Source organism: Crassostrea angulata, chromosome 10, assembly GCF_025612915.1.
Source record: "Crassostrea angulata isolate pt1a10 chromosome 10, ASM2561291v2, whole genome shotgun sequence".
Classification (NCBI taxonomy): Eukaryota; Metazoa; Mollusca; class Bivalvia; order Ostreida; family Ostreidae; genus Magallana; species Magallana angulata.
Window position 1 is genome coordinate 21,474,178 of NC_069120.1, and position 17,768 is coordinate 21,491,945.

The window sequence follows — 17,768 nt, forward strand, 5'->3', positions numbered from 1 at the left end:
ATCATTGAAAAAATTCGCATTCAAATGAAATATAATTCATGTGATTTGTATAAGGAAAATATACAGCTAAACAAGGATGAAATTTTCAATTGCGATACGTGTATTAAAATTAAATAAAGAGTTGATTAATTTTGTGTAGGAAGTTATGCCAAATGTTCGTGCAGATGAGCGATGGAATTTTAAAAGAAGAAAAATTTGATCTGCAAGAATTTCGTCATTTTTACAAAATGTAAAAATTCCCTCAGATTCACTGTGCAATTCAAAGTAAAGTTGACGGACGAAGAATAAGGGAAAATGTCTACAGTACTAGTACAATGTAGGAAAGATTAAATATAAAATCAACAAATAGAAATACCACATGTTTCTGTCTAAAAATATTTTCAAAGCCGTTTCTCTGTTATTGATAATATTACCAAAATATCGATTTTAGCGCTTCAGCAAATTGATACACATTAGGTAATTCCGGTGGGCGATTTCAGTAAATACATTTTTTAAAAATCTTCAAATAGAGTAATATTTAGAACGTCAATGCCAATTTTGGTTTAACTGTGGTCTGCACGTGCACTTCAATGTTTAATTGAGATAGATAAAAGGTCCAATTAGCAAAACATAAAGTGATGCTCCAAAAGGCACCAGAAATACCCGGTATAGTTTTGTAATACTGTTACAGCATTGGAACAAGTCAAGAACATAACAGAAGTATGTACCGGCCAAAAAGAAGTACCCTCGTATGTTGCGAGTCAAATATCTTTGTTGTTTGATTCTAAGACAAAAGTTAAAGGTTCGGTCTTAATAAAAGCATTAGCTAATTTTCTTCTTCTTCTTCATGTTTGGTTATAAAATCCTATACCGACTATATTTGCTTTCACAATGACGCGTTAAAGCAATCAATTTGAGAAAGAATTTTGAAAACTTGTAAAAGGATTATTTTGTGTATTCAAGGCTTCTTATGTACCCATATTCTTTGTTTTATCAAGTCATTTTTTCCATCTTAATAAAAAAAAAAGCAAAAGCCAATACTTAAAAACATATATATAAAAATCATATTTCTCCCTAAAACTCAACAAAGAAAAGAAAGAAAATAAATAAAACAACAAACACAAAGACAACGCAAAAAATCATAAAAATTCAAAAATATCTACACACCTCTTGCGGTCTGTTTGTCCTGACCGGAAGCATGAGTAACGCAGCTCTCTGCAATGATTGCGGCGCCTGGTCTGTGCGCTTACCAGTATATATATACTCATACTGAATGCGGCTGGCAAAGCTGTCAGTCAGTGTCAAATATTGATCAAGTGTTCATGGAAGGCAGACTAAACTAGAGCATTACATAAATCGTATTTAAAGTGCTGACCAAAATCACCTACATGTACATGTACTTTTATATCGTTTGTCTTTCCCAAAGTTTACGTTTTTTTTGTTATGTTTTTTTCATTTTACATAATTATAATGATAATTGTCTAATGTCAATGCATTGCATTCTTATACAAAACGAAAAATAAAACAAAGAGCGTTGATTTCAACTGTATCATTCCATTATCGTTGTTTTCATTTTGAGCTATTTGAACAAACTCTATGGTTAAGATCTGGAACCAGTTGGGATTGGAAAATTATTTTCAGTCTTTCATGTTTTTATTAGTTCCGTAATGTTTGATTGCGTCATGAAAGTTACCAACTAATCAAGAGACAAAAATCGCAAAAAACCCCCAGAAAACAACTTCATAATTAATATTATCACCCAAACTTTGTTTGTAATCATTTATTAGAACGAATCGATCGATCGATTAGTATGCGTCTGATCGTAAGCTATAATCAGGTATCCGTACATTGTCCCTCTTTTACCGCCCCCATTTTGTTTTATGTCGAAGTTTATATACCTCAGATATTGCAAAATTATGTTAGGTGCATGTCTGGTAAAAAGTACTAGGGCATAAATAGGTAGAATATATTATGCCCCAATTACAAAGGATGAACAATGTTGGTATAAAGCATTTTAATAATTATTTTGTGATATTCCGAATTCTAGTTACTAGCATGCGTTCATAAAAGTCGTCTCCATTGTTTTCGGATGTTCTTGCACTCAGCTTACTGAATTCACCTGTATATATATTGTATCTACATTCACCAAGTCTGGTTTCCTCTATTTCTTCTGGATATTTTAATTGTAATGCACAGCTATATAGAAACTAACAGGACTGAAATATACATGATTCAGTTCAAACCACTTTATCGTTAGTTCGAAACCTTCAGGAACTAACAAAATTACGGACTGCACGAAATAATGATGTCAGACTCAAATTCCCATTGAAAACGATTAGCTATTTCTTTTATCCAACTTACTGATGTACATTTAAAAAATTTAGATACAAGAAATAATTATGTACATTTAAATAATTATAAAATGCTTTCTTTGATGATTCATGCGGGTTATGAGGGTAGCGATCATTGTAAAAAAAAAAAATGCATAACCTGCTAACGAGGGTTAAGTAATTTTTCTGCAATGTTGCTACTTTCATATCCTGTATGAATCACAAATGTTTAAATAAAACGAATAACAACCATGCAGTTAACGGCCGCGGACAAGCTGCGTACGAGCAATGATCAATACTCAAACCGTAACTATAGCCAAAACGTACCGGTTACCGTTACGAACGAGAAACCTTTTGTCCAGAGCGAGTTAGACGACTGACACTTACATGTACATGTAGTGTTTGAAGAACACAGAAGCTACCCACATAACGACATACGCTATTATGGGACAACCCTCATATACCGGTACTTTGTCCGGTTGTCATGTCTTTTTTTTAGTTTGATTAAACATACAAAAATCTACTAACGGAAAGAACGGACTACTTCGTGACTTTCCGTCCGCTGAATCTACATGTACTTTGCATGCAATTTACATGTACTTGCAAAATGTAAAAATGACAATCTGAAGCTATTGCACGTGCATGAAGACAACGGATTAAAAAAGATGTTAACTGTTGACCGGCCTACAGGAAACAAAATAAACTTCTGAGCTTTGATGCAGCACGGAAAAAGAAGGCTCTCTTGAATTAAATCTATAGTCTTCCTTTTTTAATAATTCCACCATGATCTCGTTTATAAAGGAATATGGATATTAGTTATAATTATTTTTTTCCTGAGACTGACAGTTATTGTACTAGTATTTGTTAATTACGAATTTCTAACCCAAAGTGTGTTCAGCAAGAAGTACATATATTGAATATCAGAGATATTAGACAAAAATAACTGAGTTTTATATTAGGGATCAGCATATTCCTCATTGTGTTATAACTGACAGTGATAAAGGTTAAATAATAAAGACCATTTGAAAAAAAAATATAACGACCAAATCACAGATTAAAGAGGAAAATGAAACTGTACAATCGTTTCAGATAATGAAAGTGTTAAAAGTAATTACAACTTTATTTACTTGTTACTTGATAAGAATGGTGATGTCATTCAATCTTACATCCAACCGTTTTATTTCTGATCATTACGCTAGCTCTAGTGTGATAATTCTGAAACCTTAAGATGAATTTTGTCTTATAAAGGACATATATATATTTAATAAATTGTAGTAATAAAATTACGAGATTTTTTTTTTGTATTGCAGTATTCGAATATTAGATTAATCCAATTTTAAAAACAAAATTAAAATCTACTTTCGATTTATTTTAAGATTTAGCGTCAGGTTTTCGTAGGGGTCATTTTGATTATACATGTATGTGACTTTTTTCCTATATATTAAACAAAGTGGACTTTGTTGAAAATCATCAGTCAAATTTTCATTTCGGTTTTGCCCATAGTTGTGTGACTGCTGTATATGATATATGAGAAAATCATACAAATGATGCAATCAACAAATGATGAAATTAAAAAGGAAAATTTATAACTTTACTGTTTGGTCATTTTTGGGATTGTATAAAAATTCAATTTAATGCCCAACTTCACAAATATGGAATGTAACACGATCTAAAGATGTAGAATAATTACATTTTAATAAAAAAGAATATAAGATTACTGATATATTCTGTCTTCGATACTGAAAGAAAACTTCTTATAGCCGTCTCAAATGTACAAGCGAGTCTTCACAATGTGCACTGTATACATTGTTGCTAGCGCTCTCGAGCGCTAGCGACTACGTTAGTCTTTTTCACTGGAATAAGTATACTCGACTCCATAGAAGGGGATTCTGGGAATACTGTACTACTGTAGATAAACTGTACCATTTGAATTTCGTTTTACCATCTTCTCATGACGTTTTGTGTTTTATTGTAAATGTCAAAAAGTAGCAGTAACTTAGGTCTAAAAATGCAAAGTTATTTTCAGTATTATAATAAATAGGTAGCTTTATCTTAAATTTCTTCAAGCTCGGAAAACAATTTCGGATATGTTGTCCGAGCTTGCAGAAAAGGCCCGAGAAGATACGATTGCTACAAAACAGTGCCAATGGTTCTTGAAAATTTTCACCTTGAAATTGAAATTATAGTAGATACATAATGATTAAGGCGCAGTCAGCAGTGGTCAGTGAGCTATGCCATTGCCGATGTGAAACCCACTCTAGATTCACAATTCTAAATTGGGACCCCATTCCACCACAATTCCAGTACACCACTGTGCCTTTTTATTGTTAATCAATCGATTCAGAAATGATTTAAACCAATGTTTTAGAAATCTGCTTCTGTGTTTTATGATGGCTACAGAGCTAGCTCACCAATCTTTTAAAAAGATAAGCTTGTTGATACAATGTTGAAATGTCAAGTATGTCGTAAAAGCCATTTTCCGCATTTTGTACTAATTATATTTTTAAAGGCAAATCACTAATACATTAACGGTGCAGTTAATGATCATTCTGCATACATAAAAAACCCACAATAACTACTAAAGTTATGACCTCGCGCCAATGTCTGCATGAAATAAAACATGCGCAAAAATCTTGCGCACTCGACTCGACTTCGTTAAAACATAATAAACAAGGATCACAAGATTTTAATAACAATCAACGAATCAATCTAATTTGTATTTCGAGTATACCGAGTTTAAATAAATATAATAAATAATACGAAATGACAAGACAATTTTCAATTATTCCAATTGATTTGAACTGGTAGGTAAAGGATTAATTGTAACAATTTCTTCTTCTTCTTTTTTTTTGGGGGGGGGGGGGGGGGGTGTTGAAACAAAAATAAATTGATTAACTTACGTCGTTATATTTTAAAAATAAATGTAGAATCCTTAGACAGTTACTAGTAAGCAAATACCCACGTAGTAACAATCAATTTATTAATAACACTATAACCCCAAATAAATAGATAACTATTCCTTGAATATAGCTTTGAACAGATCGAATCTTTCACTCTGTGATAGAATGTAACTCGACATTGTTTTGCGAATAGGTCAATCTTCTGTCAGGATCTCTTAACCTTCTTAGAACATTTTTTTCGCCATTTATTGAAAAAGAGAGCAGTTTTTAGGAAATAAAACTCGGTATATTTTTGACAGAATGAATTATACTCAAGACTGAGAAAAAAACACAAATTTAAATCTTGAACAATATGATAATAAATTTAATTAATGAATATTTAATTCATAAAAAGCGAGAGCTTTTTCATAAACTTTATTGCCAAACACAGACAGCTAATTTTTCTTTTATTGACAAATTGAATATCAAGTTTTTAATTATCAGAAATAAAAGTAATTCACGTAAAAGAAAAAAAAAACCCTGAAAACTTTAAAACACTATTTAAAACATCTTTTAAATTTTCTTTCGGAAATTAAAATAAAATAAATGATTTTGCTCGGCTAATTCATTACCATGTACGACAGATATACCTCTGAACCAAGGAAGTTTTCATTTAAAGGTAATCAAAGCAATGATCACTGACTTGCTCGTGCAATATCTTAATTGAAATTAAATGGCTTACTTTAACTTTAAGCCAAACAAAGACAGCATTCATGAAAAAAAAAATTCAAATATCCGAGGCATAAAGAAGAGTTACCTCTCTTTAAACATTGCTTTACCACGTGAAATAACGTCCTTTTAGACGGTTGACGTTAAACGTCTATGACGTCATATTTTTACGTTTAGCAATCATGGCGTGAGAAAGACATGACAGTGCAATTTGCAACAGAATAATAAAGCTGTAAGGTAGGTTACAGAAAGCGTACTTACAATGTGTCTAACCTCAGATGTTTCAGGTTGCCTTTTCAGTCAAATCCCTCGTTTTTTAGCATGTATAAATGGTAGCAATCATGGCGTGAGAAAGACATGACAGTGCAATTTGCAACAGAATAATAAAGCTGTAAGGTAGGTTACAGAAAGCGTACTTACAATGTGTCTAACCTCAGATGTTTCAGGTTGCCTTTTCAGTCAAATCCCTCGTTTTTTAGCATGTATAAATGGTGTTCACCGTCGTTTCACTGAGCCATGTGAATATATATAGTATACAGTTTTTGGGGTCTCGGGCAACAGTTGATCTGTCCGGTTCGCAAACAGTTCGGCCTTTGGCAACAGATTGCGAGCCGGTCCGTCGGACAGATCTACCGTCGCCCGAGACACAGTCAACTACTGTTTTGTTATATACCCGTATATAACCATTTTTGCAGAACGTGATGTAACCGGTCAATAGTCTTTTTTAACAGTTGATGTTAAAAGTTTCAATCCAACAGTCAAAATGCTGGACTTTTTGTATAGAGTTATATATACTCTGTCCCAAGATATTTTGGATTCACGTTTGGACGATTTTTAATAAAAATACACTTACCTGTAAAAGAAGTGCAATTGAAATAGTTGAAAGGGATATTTTCCAAGATAATTTCATTGACACATTATCATCTTTCACTCGGAAAAATTCACAGGAACGAAAACAGATTCCTTACGGAGATTTATAATGGGGAATGTTTACATCTTTTCTCCATTCGGAATACACTCGGAATACATCGCGCAATATTTCAACGTTATCATCCGGGCTTGCTGCAATGCAAAATCTCCGTAGACATAACATTTTTTAGCATTGTATTAAAACCTGATAAGCTAACAGGGGCGTTTTGACTGAAAAATCTTGGAAATTTTTCATACTTTTGAATGAACATCGTTTGGATCCTGAGGTATTTATAAATATCAAACAATTAAGCCAAACGTGAATCCAAAATATCTTGGGACAGAGTATAGTAACTATTTTACAGGGGTTTTTAACAAAACCTAAAACAGATGATAATACGAGTTCAAACACTGCAGTCGAAATTCATTATATGCTATAGTCTGTCCCAAGATACCGGTATTTGTGCAGCACATTTGAACGATTTTTAATAAAAAAAATATATTTATATATATAAATATACCTGTGAAAAAAATGCAATTGAAATCAATAGAAGAGAAAAATTCCAGGAATGATCATTGAATGATTGATACATTATCATTTTTCACTCGAAAAAAAAATCACAGGAACGAAGAACAGATTTCTGAAGCAGATTTATGTTTACATCTTTTCTTCATTCGGAACTCACCTGAAATACCTCGCGCAATTTTTCAACCTTATCATTCGGGCTTGCTGCAATACAAAATCCCCGTAGATACACATTTTCGGCCGGGTATTGAAATTTTAATATTAAGCAAACGAATCTTGGAAATTTGTCATACTTCTTGATGGGCATCGTTTGAACCCTGAGATATTTATAAATATTAAGTAATAAAGCAAAATGTGAAGCGAGGATATCTTGGGACAGAGTATAGCCGAGTTGTCGAACCTTGCTGATAATCGTACAACGTGTCTTCACAGAACTTCTTATACTAGTACTTTCCGATTTTATGATAAATGCATCTCGTTATACCCTGTGTTTGATGTTTTATGCATGCACCACTTAATATCGTAAAACGAAGCAAAATATAATATATAAAATCCCCCTAATTGTTATACTTTTACAATAGAATAGAATTGTTATTAATTTTCTAGATGTCGACAACAGCTAGTGATGGCACTCCAGATGGTCTTTCAGATTGGACAGATATTGTGCACAATGTTGCACAATATAACCCCCATCTATCCTTATTAAGCTTGAACTCTTCAGACGAGCTGTTCAAATGCCCATACAAAAATTTTGATAATCGAAGACGAACTTCAACGTCATCGCTGAACTCGACTCCTGATTCGTCTCATAGCTTCAAACACCCAGGATCATTAGTAAACTGTTTCAATAACAGATCTTCAACAAGCGATTTATCTATAAACTCTTCGATTTCTTGCTCTCCTTCAAAGTTTTACCACACAGAACAACTGATTGCTTCGTACGCAAGTTCTTATGGAGGATCACCATCAAATTCGTCGTCATGGATACCGCGAAAAAGAATGAGATACGCGGATTTGTCAGACTCGAACACTTCCAACATAGTAGATGAAAATGACTTTGACATGTCTGGGGTTTGCAGGTTTACTAGCACCCCGAGTCCTAGAATGAACGATTATTTTTATCCCAGGGCCACATCAACTCCATTTGTTTCTCCGCCGGATCCACGTTTTTCGCATAAACCGGAAGTGACCACTTTCTGCTCCCTCAAACAGCCAAAATTCCGGTCAGAGGACGAGGAGGCTGTTCACTACTTAATCACAAAATATTTGACACCAAATCTACGTGAGGACATGATTCTTTAAATGAAGATTTTAGAGACCATAATGATTGATAGAATACCGGTATCACCTTCAAATCTATAATTATCTTTTTTTACAAAGCAGCTTTAAGCATATAAAAATTGCATTTATTTAAATTGTATAACACATTTACTTATTGGGAATGTGTTGTTATAGTAATCTTAGCAATAAATGCATTTACACGTTTTATTTTCCTCGTTAATACTCATTTTTTGAAAATTATAATGAAAAAAAAACTACGATAAGGAATGCTATTTCATTCACAATACATCTACTTTGGAATAATTTTCGAGTAATCGGTCGTAGAAATATCACCAACGCTCTATTTCAATTTAAATTCCTCTCGGGACGTTTCTGGTTTTATCCGCTTCAAAACGAGAACATATTAAGTCTGATCCAGTATAATATAACTCCCCCCTCTAGACTGCAACTACTTTCTGAAGTACATCCTATGGAAATACAATACATGTATGTACTTTCATGTCAAACTTGGGTACAGTAAACTAGCCTCATTAATATTTGGCCTCATATCCAGTCATTGCGTGTATGATATGTTATCAATAAAAGATATAGACCATTAGATAATTAAATTTTGTTATTTATTCTTCAAAAGTCCAAAATTATGATTGATTTAAAACACAAGTCGTAGGATCGAGTGACAAATATGTTAAATAAAAATGTATTAATTATAAGAAATGGAAACCCTATGAAATAATAAATTGATTGATTGAAAGTTTATAACATGTAAAGTACGTGTACGCTCGTATACTCGTTTTAGGGGATTTTAAAACATTTTCAGACAATAGAGTTAATTTTTGCTCGCCTCTTAACAAAATCTGTCCCTTTTAATTTGCTTGATATTTTTTAAACCACTGTGCGAGAATTATTAAAAGACCATGGTGACAGCGGAATCTAAATTCAATGAGAATAGATTTGAATTAATTATTCATTCGTATTAAACCGGTCATGCTGGTGGACTTATCCTTCAGTAGGTAACAATGGTATTAAAGCTACCTTTTGTCCCAATAATTAAATGGATAAAATCACCGAACCAAAGGTTGACGATTGCACATGTGTTTATATATTCGTACACCTGGTTAGCAAAAAAAAATAATACTTAAAATGGTTACCTGGTTTATCAATTTATGAAAATTCGGCATTGAAAATGGCGCCATACATGTGTTGATACGGCAAATGGTACCAGGGGCTTCACCGTCCGGATGTGTGATATTTGTTCTCAACTTTTAAAAGCCAGTATTTATCGACAGGTCTGCTAGTCGTATAGGTCTTCTCGATTCAGACTCGCCTGCCATATCTACGGTTGTTAATTGCACAAGATGAGAGTTACTCCGTGGACTTAAAAGACTCTCTGTCCCAAAAAACAGCAACTTAGAACCCTTTCTGCTCAGAGAACAGTCTTTGGATTATACTTTCTAAGTGGATGTGTGCCGTTGAGAGGAAGAAAAAAAATTGTTTCTGTGAAGTCAAGTGATGCCGTTCTTGTAATGGAATTTGGTGTAAAAGCCTTTTCATGATACGGAGAGTTATTATAAGAAAAAGATTCAATCGATAGGCCCGGAGAACCAAGAACCACGTACGAATTGAGACGGAGGAATGCAAAAAATTACGACCAGTTAATGCGCTACCTCCCGGACTACTGGAAGCCGGAAACGTGAAGGGGCTCATGGGTCTTATTGGTACAGGTAGAATCGGGACTACACACTTATGATCTCTAATTGACCACGGAACATCTAAACTCTAAGATTTGGGATTTCACAACATGGAGAAAATAGTGAGTATACCCCTGTCTTTCTCTCCCTCTGAGTCTCTCTCTCTCTCTCTCTCTCTCTCTCTCTCTCTCTCTCTCTCTCTCTCTCTCTCTCTCTCTCTGGATTTATAGTTTTCATCTTCTGAGACTGAAATAAATTTCTAAATAATGCCAAATTTGATACACAAATTGGAAGGTATGGAAAAGGCAATATTTCATGGATTCAGTACCTATTTGATCAATATCCATAGACTTGTTTGCTCGGTATAGGTGAATTCAATTTCATGTTTACCCGATACAATATAGATTGTTGTACAAATAGTGAACGGGATGATAAAAACGAGGGGTGACAGGTGAATGGGGGCTGTTTTCGTAGGAAGGCTCTATCAAAAACCTTCTGTTCCATCGCAGAACCTATTGTGACACGGGCTCGTAGATTAGAAGAAATACATTAATCGGAAAATAATTCCGTTACTATTCAGCTCGCTCCACGGAAAGCAACGAAAGGCTTTAAATAGAATTACTCAAACACACATTTAAATTTGACAACTTCAAAATATATATATAATTATTCCTTGGCAATGGTAAAAGTCCATCATTTCTTTTAAATCCTTTTAAAATGACTGCGCGTTGATCTAATCAATATGAAAAACGTTCTAACCCATATTGATATTCAACAAGGGTGCTTTTAACTTCTTGGGGTAATTAAATCTCACTTTAGAAACTCCATGATTTTCAAACATGTCTGCAGACAACCTTTCGGTATTTGTATTGCCGAATGAAAAAGTGAATGCCTATATATACATGTACAATGAAATATGATATAGAGCATTAATGAAGTGTACATAATAATGAATTGGGTCCCAATAGTTCAATGTCTGTACATCGAAAGAAAGACCCAGATCGTTCTATTTTATAAGTGTATATTCAGTAGTATTCTTAAGCGTCCAAGCGTTTTGTTAAAGCGCTATTACCCAAGCATGGTTAGCTTTAAACTTTATCTCATGTTTATATTATCCTTCGGTCGCCGCCATTAAATTATTTCCTAAACATGGACAGAATTTGATTTGGTGTATTGAGTTTCTGATACTAACGTGCTGAAAAATATTCTAAAGAAAGCTGTATTCAGACTCTGGAGCGATCAATAAACACCCGGATAATTCTTAGACCTGTCCTGAAATCTCTTCCCAATCTGCGCGTGCCCTGGATCAGGTATCGAGTTCAGGTAGAGATTAACATTTTGCGCTTTTATATGTTCTGTTTCTATTACCTCCCCTTAGATTTTAATGTCTGTTACCTTAATGACCATCAATTGTCTCGTGAAATTTATGAACTCTTTCATTTTATGTTTTTTAAATCGGCATATTGAACTTTGAGCTGTGGTAGTGATGGTTACTAATGGGGTACTGTAATGGCGCTCTGTGATCACAATGTAATGTTGTTTTCTGTTCTCTTTGTTTTTTGGAATCTGTTAACGCTAAAAAAAGACATGTGATTGATATAACTGGTGTCCATATCGAGATTTTAGAAATGTCATTTGCTATACCTGTGGGGCTTTAATGTTATTGATCAACTGCCTGCACCTTTGTTTATTTGATTTCACAGATCGACACCATATCAATACTTCTCCACTAGTTGGTACAACAAAGGACGTACACCACTCAGTTCCGATAGTTCTATACAGCTAGGACGATATTAAACTTTAATGAAATAGATTTAGCATATTGAAAATATATTGAAAGTTTGACACCGTCTACACAGTTTAATAAGGTTTCCATTAGTTGGACACCTTGATGTGTGTGTTGAATGTCTCTTTTATTGGGGACATTGGTTGCTTAACATTATCGCTGGCACATTCGATTTGCATCGTGTATTTAACTATTTGATTAGGATATATTATCAATATCGCTAAACTTTTCAAAAGTACCGGTAAATATTTTTATACGAGACCTATGTATACATTTTCGTGTCCACCTATTTGTTTGTAGTATACATATATACAGGCAGTCTGTGATTGTATTTGATTTAACTTCTAACACATAAAAAAGAAGGAGTAAATACATCATCTCGTTGACCCGTGCCATCGATATTGAATCAAACGGGTTTTTTTTATACAATTCAATTAATTATAAATATTGTAATAAATCTTAATGATTTAACGATTTTACTTTTAGCTTTGTAATGGGTTTTAAATGACGTGCGCTGCAAAAGTTGACATGAAATAAAAACATTTCACCTCGTTGTTAAAAGTTTCTGAACACGAGCAAACTTACTTGCCTTCAAAGTAAACAAAGTCATTGAACATACTTCCAACTAAAAATCACAACATTCTATTTCACCACTTAAGTTTCGTAACTTTCTTATAATGCTCGATGAAAAGTTTTGGGTCGGAGATTGACAGAGAATGAAAAAAGACAAATTTTTTCTTTTTTCAAACTACACATGTATGTCTCGTTTCTTCCTTTTGTTATGTTGCTGACATTTCTAACTTGTTGGGTTGCTCATAATTGCACATTTGTAGTGTTTAAAAATTAAGATATTTTTTCTCTTATTTTTCAGATAATTTTTCGAATTAAGAAATTTGAATTTAGTCCAGGATCTCCTATCTCTGATTACATAGTGTGGAACGACATCAACCGAGCTTTACAAAATGGCGTCTCCACAAACAGCAGACGATCATGAATCGTTTGCTGCAGCCCAAAAATGACTCTGTGGACCGCCAGGCCACATTTGAAACCGATTCCACGCAGGCACATAGGTCACGTAGCGGAGGAATCAAAAGAGGGACCCTTGCTCTGCCTATCGTAGGCAGTGAGAACTCTTTAAAAACCCCTCCCATTAAAGAGAGAACATTCGAGTCTGAAGATCCTCACGTTCCTGACAACAAAAGGAATAAGATACAAAAACCAGATCTCGTTGTCGGCAAAAATGGAATAAATGTAAAAGAGAATAGTAAAAAGGTAAAGGGGGTCAAAGAAATAGTAAAGAACGAAAAATCAGAACAAGGGGAGAAAAGGGATAAAATTAGTGATAAACAAAGTAAGCAAACAGAAATATTGCCAAATGAGGCAAAAACTTTGAACAAGAATTCCAAGGGAAGGAAGCCTGTTACTTCAACAAAATCATTACCGTTTAATCTTGATAGTGAAGGAAACACCGAAAACAAAATATCAGATCCATCTGCATCAAAAAATAAAACAAAGGAAGAAACTCGACAGTCTAAACTACCTGAGCAGAATTCAAATGCTCCAAAGAAATTAGAAACAAAAGAAAAGGGTGTTTACCATCAGAAAGATGATTCAAATGATTCAGCATCTAAATCAAGTAGTGAAAAAGAACAAGTTGAAGTGAAAAAGAAAGAGACCAAAGTTAATCCTGAAGCAAAAGACATTAGAGATAAATCCCTAAACCGTCAGAGTAAAGCAGAAGAAACGAAATCTGATAAGAATAAAGAAAATCAAAGTTATTCACGGAGTAAAAAGGATACAGGTAATAAATTAGAAACTATTTCTAAGGATGATCAGAAAACAACTAAAGATGTAAGAGCCAAGAATGTGTTAAAGCAAGAGTCTGATAGTAAAAGTGAACATTCGAAATACCAAAATAAATCAAAGCCAATCGGTGAAAAGAAACCGCCCAAACAAAAAGTGTATGAAAACGAGGAACTTTCAAAGTCTAAAACTTCTGTTCCTAAAAGTGCTGAATCTGACGAAGATACAATATCCATAGACTTGCTTCAATTCGAGGGCGAAAATTCCCATCTCCCCCCTACAAGCACCGCTCTTAAAGATAGACAATTGGATTACAATCTTCAAATTGACAGTTTTAAAAGTGTCCCTAAGGATTCTCAATCTGCAGAAAATGGAGTGAAAAAAGATTCAAAACCAACTGAGACTTTTAAAAGTGTTCCCAAGGATTTTGAATCTGCCGGAAACGGGGTTAAAAAAGATTCAAAAACTGCATTACATACGGAAAAGGAGGACAAGAATACAAAAAGAGTTAATGCACGAAACAAGGACAAAACCATTGTTGCCCCTAGTCTAACAGAAGACCACACTGAGAGTGATACAAGTAGTGTAAAACTTAAGTCCATACAAAACAGTAGTAATAAATCCCTTCAAAATCTCGAAAGTGAACATTTAAGTGAAACGGACACTGAAATTGTGACTGAAAAAAATAGTTCTATAAATCCAAACAAATCCAATTCATCTGATACTAGGAGTATAACATCTTCAATTAACTCCGAATGTAGAGATAGTTCTGATTCCGCTTCAAAACATACTCAGGAACATTCTGTGTCGTTATCTCATAAGGGAAAAGATTCCCCCGGAAAGGAATCTCAGTATAGTCCATCGAAAGAAGAAGCAAGAAAGGAACGATCACTTTCTCCAGAAAAACAAACACAGACCTCTGATAAACGCCCAGTTCGACTGCAATCGCCAGACATCGACCGTTACGAAAACTTGGAGAGATCCGACCCCTATACAATGGAGCCATCCAAGAGCAGACAGCCAGGGGCTGAGAGAATGACCGAGTCTTATGAGTCGGTTTATGCGGAGCGAAAAACTCTATTGGATGCCGAGGTTACATACAAAAGGAGAATAAAGCAGCTTGAAGATGAACTTAACCAGTTTCTCCGTACAATTGAAGATCTGCGTGCGGAAAACAAAGCGCTCAGATCTCGCATTGACGACCTGGAATCTAAACCAACGTCGAATGACCATGAAAATGTAAGCCATCAAAGTAAAACTACGGTCGTAATTGATACAGAAAAAATTGGCCTAGAGGCAAGAATTGAAGACCTTGAAAAAAGAAACAAAGATCTTGAACAACAGCGGACAGAAATCAGTGCTAGAGCGCGGTTAGCTGTTTCTGAAAAAGAATCATTGTCGGAGACTAACGAGGAGTTAAAGAAAAGAATAGAAGACTTAGAGAAGGAAAAGGAGAAATTTGTAGCAACAACATCGAACGACAAAGTCCAAAAAGAACTAGAAAAGTCAGAAGTCGAAGATCTCAAAAATGTGAAGTCAGAACTCGATTCATTAAAGAAAGAATGCGAGAATCTCAGAAAGGAAAATGAAAAATACAAAAGACTTGAGAATCTACATTCTGATGAGATTGAAAAGCTTAAGCAACAAGTCGTAGATGCAAAAGTTGAAAGCAAAAAGATGGAGGTGGAAATGGAAAAGTATCGAGAATTAACTACTCCTCGAGCAGAAGGTGTGAAATCTCCAAATACGGAAAAGATGGAATTGAAAGCCCAAATAATTGGTTTACAGACGGACAATCAATCTTTGAATGAAGAAATAATAAAACTTAAAGCTGAACATCTTGGTACGCTGAAGAAACTGCATGATTTAGAGAAAACAGCAACCTCATTTCAGAGCAGCGTGACTGCTGTTGAATCTGAAAAACTCACCGAAATTCAAACTCTTCAGAACGAAAATTCAAAATTACAAACAGAAAACAAGACTTTACAAGAAGCACTGGTACAAAAGAAAACGGAACTTCAGGAACTTATGGTTGTCATGAAAGACGAAGACAAATTTGATACGGAAATCAAAGAACTTAATGACGATAAACTCAAACTTACGAAGACAATAGAGGAGAAAGACGAAGAAAACCAAAACCTGAAGAAAGAAATCGACGAACTTAAAAGAAAACATGATGAATTCGAAAAACAAAATAAGACGTCTCAAAGCAATATTGAGAGTTTGGCAAAGCTAAATGAGACAAGAAAAGTAGAGATAACAGAATTGCAGAAAAAGTTAGAAGAATCCAAGGCTGAAACTGAAGAGGAAAAGGGCAAACTAGCCAATTTAGCGAAAGCAGAAAAAGACATCGAGGAAGCTAAATCAAGGGCTAGTAAACTCGAGAAAGATTTAGAAAATGAGCGCATTAAGAATTCGAAACTCTTAGAGGAAGTAAAAGCTAAACACGAAAAAGAAATAAAAGACTTAAACGAAACACATGAACAGGAAAGTGAGGAATGGAGAAAGAGATATATTGAACTCGAAAAAGAAAACCAAGAAGAAATTCGCCTTCTTAAGCTCGAAATCGAACGCTTAAAGGCAGAACTCGAAAAGATGAATAGCTTAAAATCAGCTGTGAAGGAATTGGAAGAGGCAAAAACTGAGATTATGACCCTTCAAAACAAATATTCACAAGTAGTGAAGGATCTGGAAGAAAGGTCGCAAGTGGAGCAGCGTAACTTTGAGCTCTCTCTGAAAATAGATGTTCTAAATAAGAAAATAAAACAACTTGAAAAGGAAAACAAGGAACTGCAAGTTCAAAGTGATAACGCAAACGACATTGACTCCAGTGCCAAACGTCTAGCAGAAGAAAATAAGCGTCTCCGGGAAATTGTTGATAAAGCACACCTCAACACAAAAATAGAGGTTTTGGAAAGGAAACAAAAAGATAACGAAACTCGGGTAAAGCAACTTGAAGGATGGGTGGGGGATTTATACGAGGAACCACCACGAGAGCCTAGCACTTACGCTGGGAAGCATAGGGCTGAAAAGAAGAAAAAGCAGCCGTTTTCTAAGGCTGCTGTTCCTACTATGTCAGAGAAGACAAACAAGAGACCGAGAAGTTTGGAGGAGGTAAACATTAAAATAGAGGAGGATAAGATGACCCATTCCTCCACGCCTGCACTTCCTAATATATTTGAACGAGACAAAAATCAGCAGCTGTCGTTTGGTCTTGGGTATAGTCAGATTCATAAGCGTAGGCTTAACGCATCGATAAAGACCAAAAAATAAGCACAACCCCCATGTGATATATCGATAAACGAAACACTGCAGGAATTTCTAGCCAAGTGCGCACTCAAAACTGATTACGCAAATAGGTGTGATACACTTGAAATGACAAGTATACTTTTCTAGCTGGCAAGGAATTCTCAAATTGAAATGAAAAGATGACAAATTTGTGCTATGCTATGAATTTGTATAATTTATTCTGTCCATTTAAATCTGTGATAAAAGAGACGTGATCGAAGATTATTCTTTTCATGTCGAACTCTTGCTGAGTATGTAAATAATATGCTTTGTTTATATTTAAATAAATTATTGATATAATTTAAATGTGTGAATGAACCTAGTAAGTTGTAGAAGCACAATAGAGAGTTTTCTCTGATAAATTTTCTCATGTTTTGATTATGCATGTAGATGGCAGTCGAATGCATTTATTTTGCAAATGAGGGTCACCTACCGTATTTACCTTCAAATCTTTAATTTGCAGCTGCATATACATGCCATCTTTTTGGAGTAGTTATTGATCTTTGATATAGGCAAGACGATTCCAGGTCTTGATAATTTATTAATCAAAGTACTGACGGGAGTTGATTT

The 17,768-nt window shown here is 34.5% G+C and overlaps 1 protein-coding gene across 3 annotated transcripts; it reads left to right on the top strand.

Moving 5' to 3' along the window:
- Positions 1-9,729: 9,729 nt before the first annotated feature.
- On the top strand, positions 9,730-17,504 carry LOC128164870 (girdin-like). 3 transcript variants are annotated; one of them, XM_052828925.1, is made up of 2 exons: positions 9,730-10,443; positions 12,979-17,504. In XM_052828925.1, the coding sequence occupies exon 2, from the start codon at positions 13,098-13,100 to the stop codon at positions 17,181-17,183; it is 4,086 nt and encodes a 1,361-aa protein (XP_052684885.1). In that variant the 5' UTR covers positions 9,730-10,443; positions 12,979-13,097; the 3' UTR covers positions 17,184-17,504. The 3 variants fall into 3 exon arrangements, with proteins under 3 accessions (XP_052684885.1, XP_052684884.1, XP_052684886.1); XM_052828924.1 differs by lacking the exon at positions 9,730-10,443 and adding an exon at positions 11,397-11,644; XM_052828926.1 differs by lacking the exon at positions 9,730-10,443 and adding an exon at positions 11,397-11,631.
- Positions 17,505-17,768: the final 264 nt, after the last annotated feature.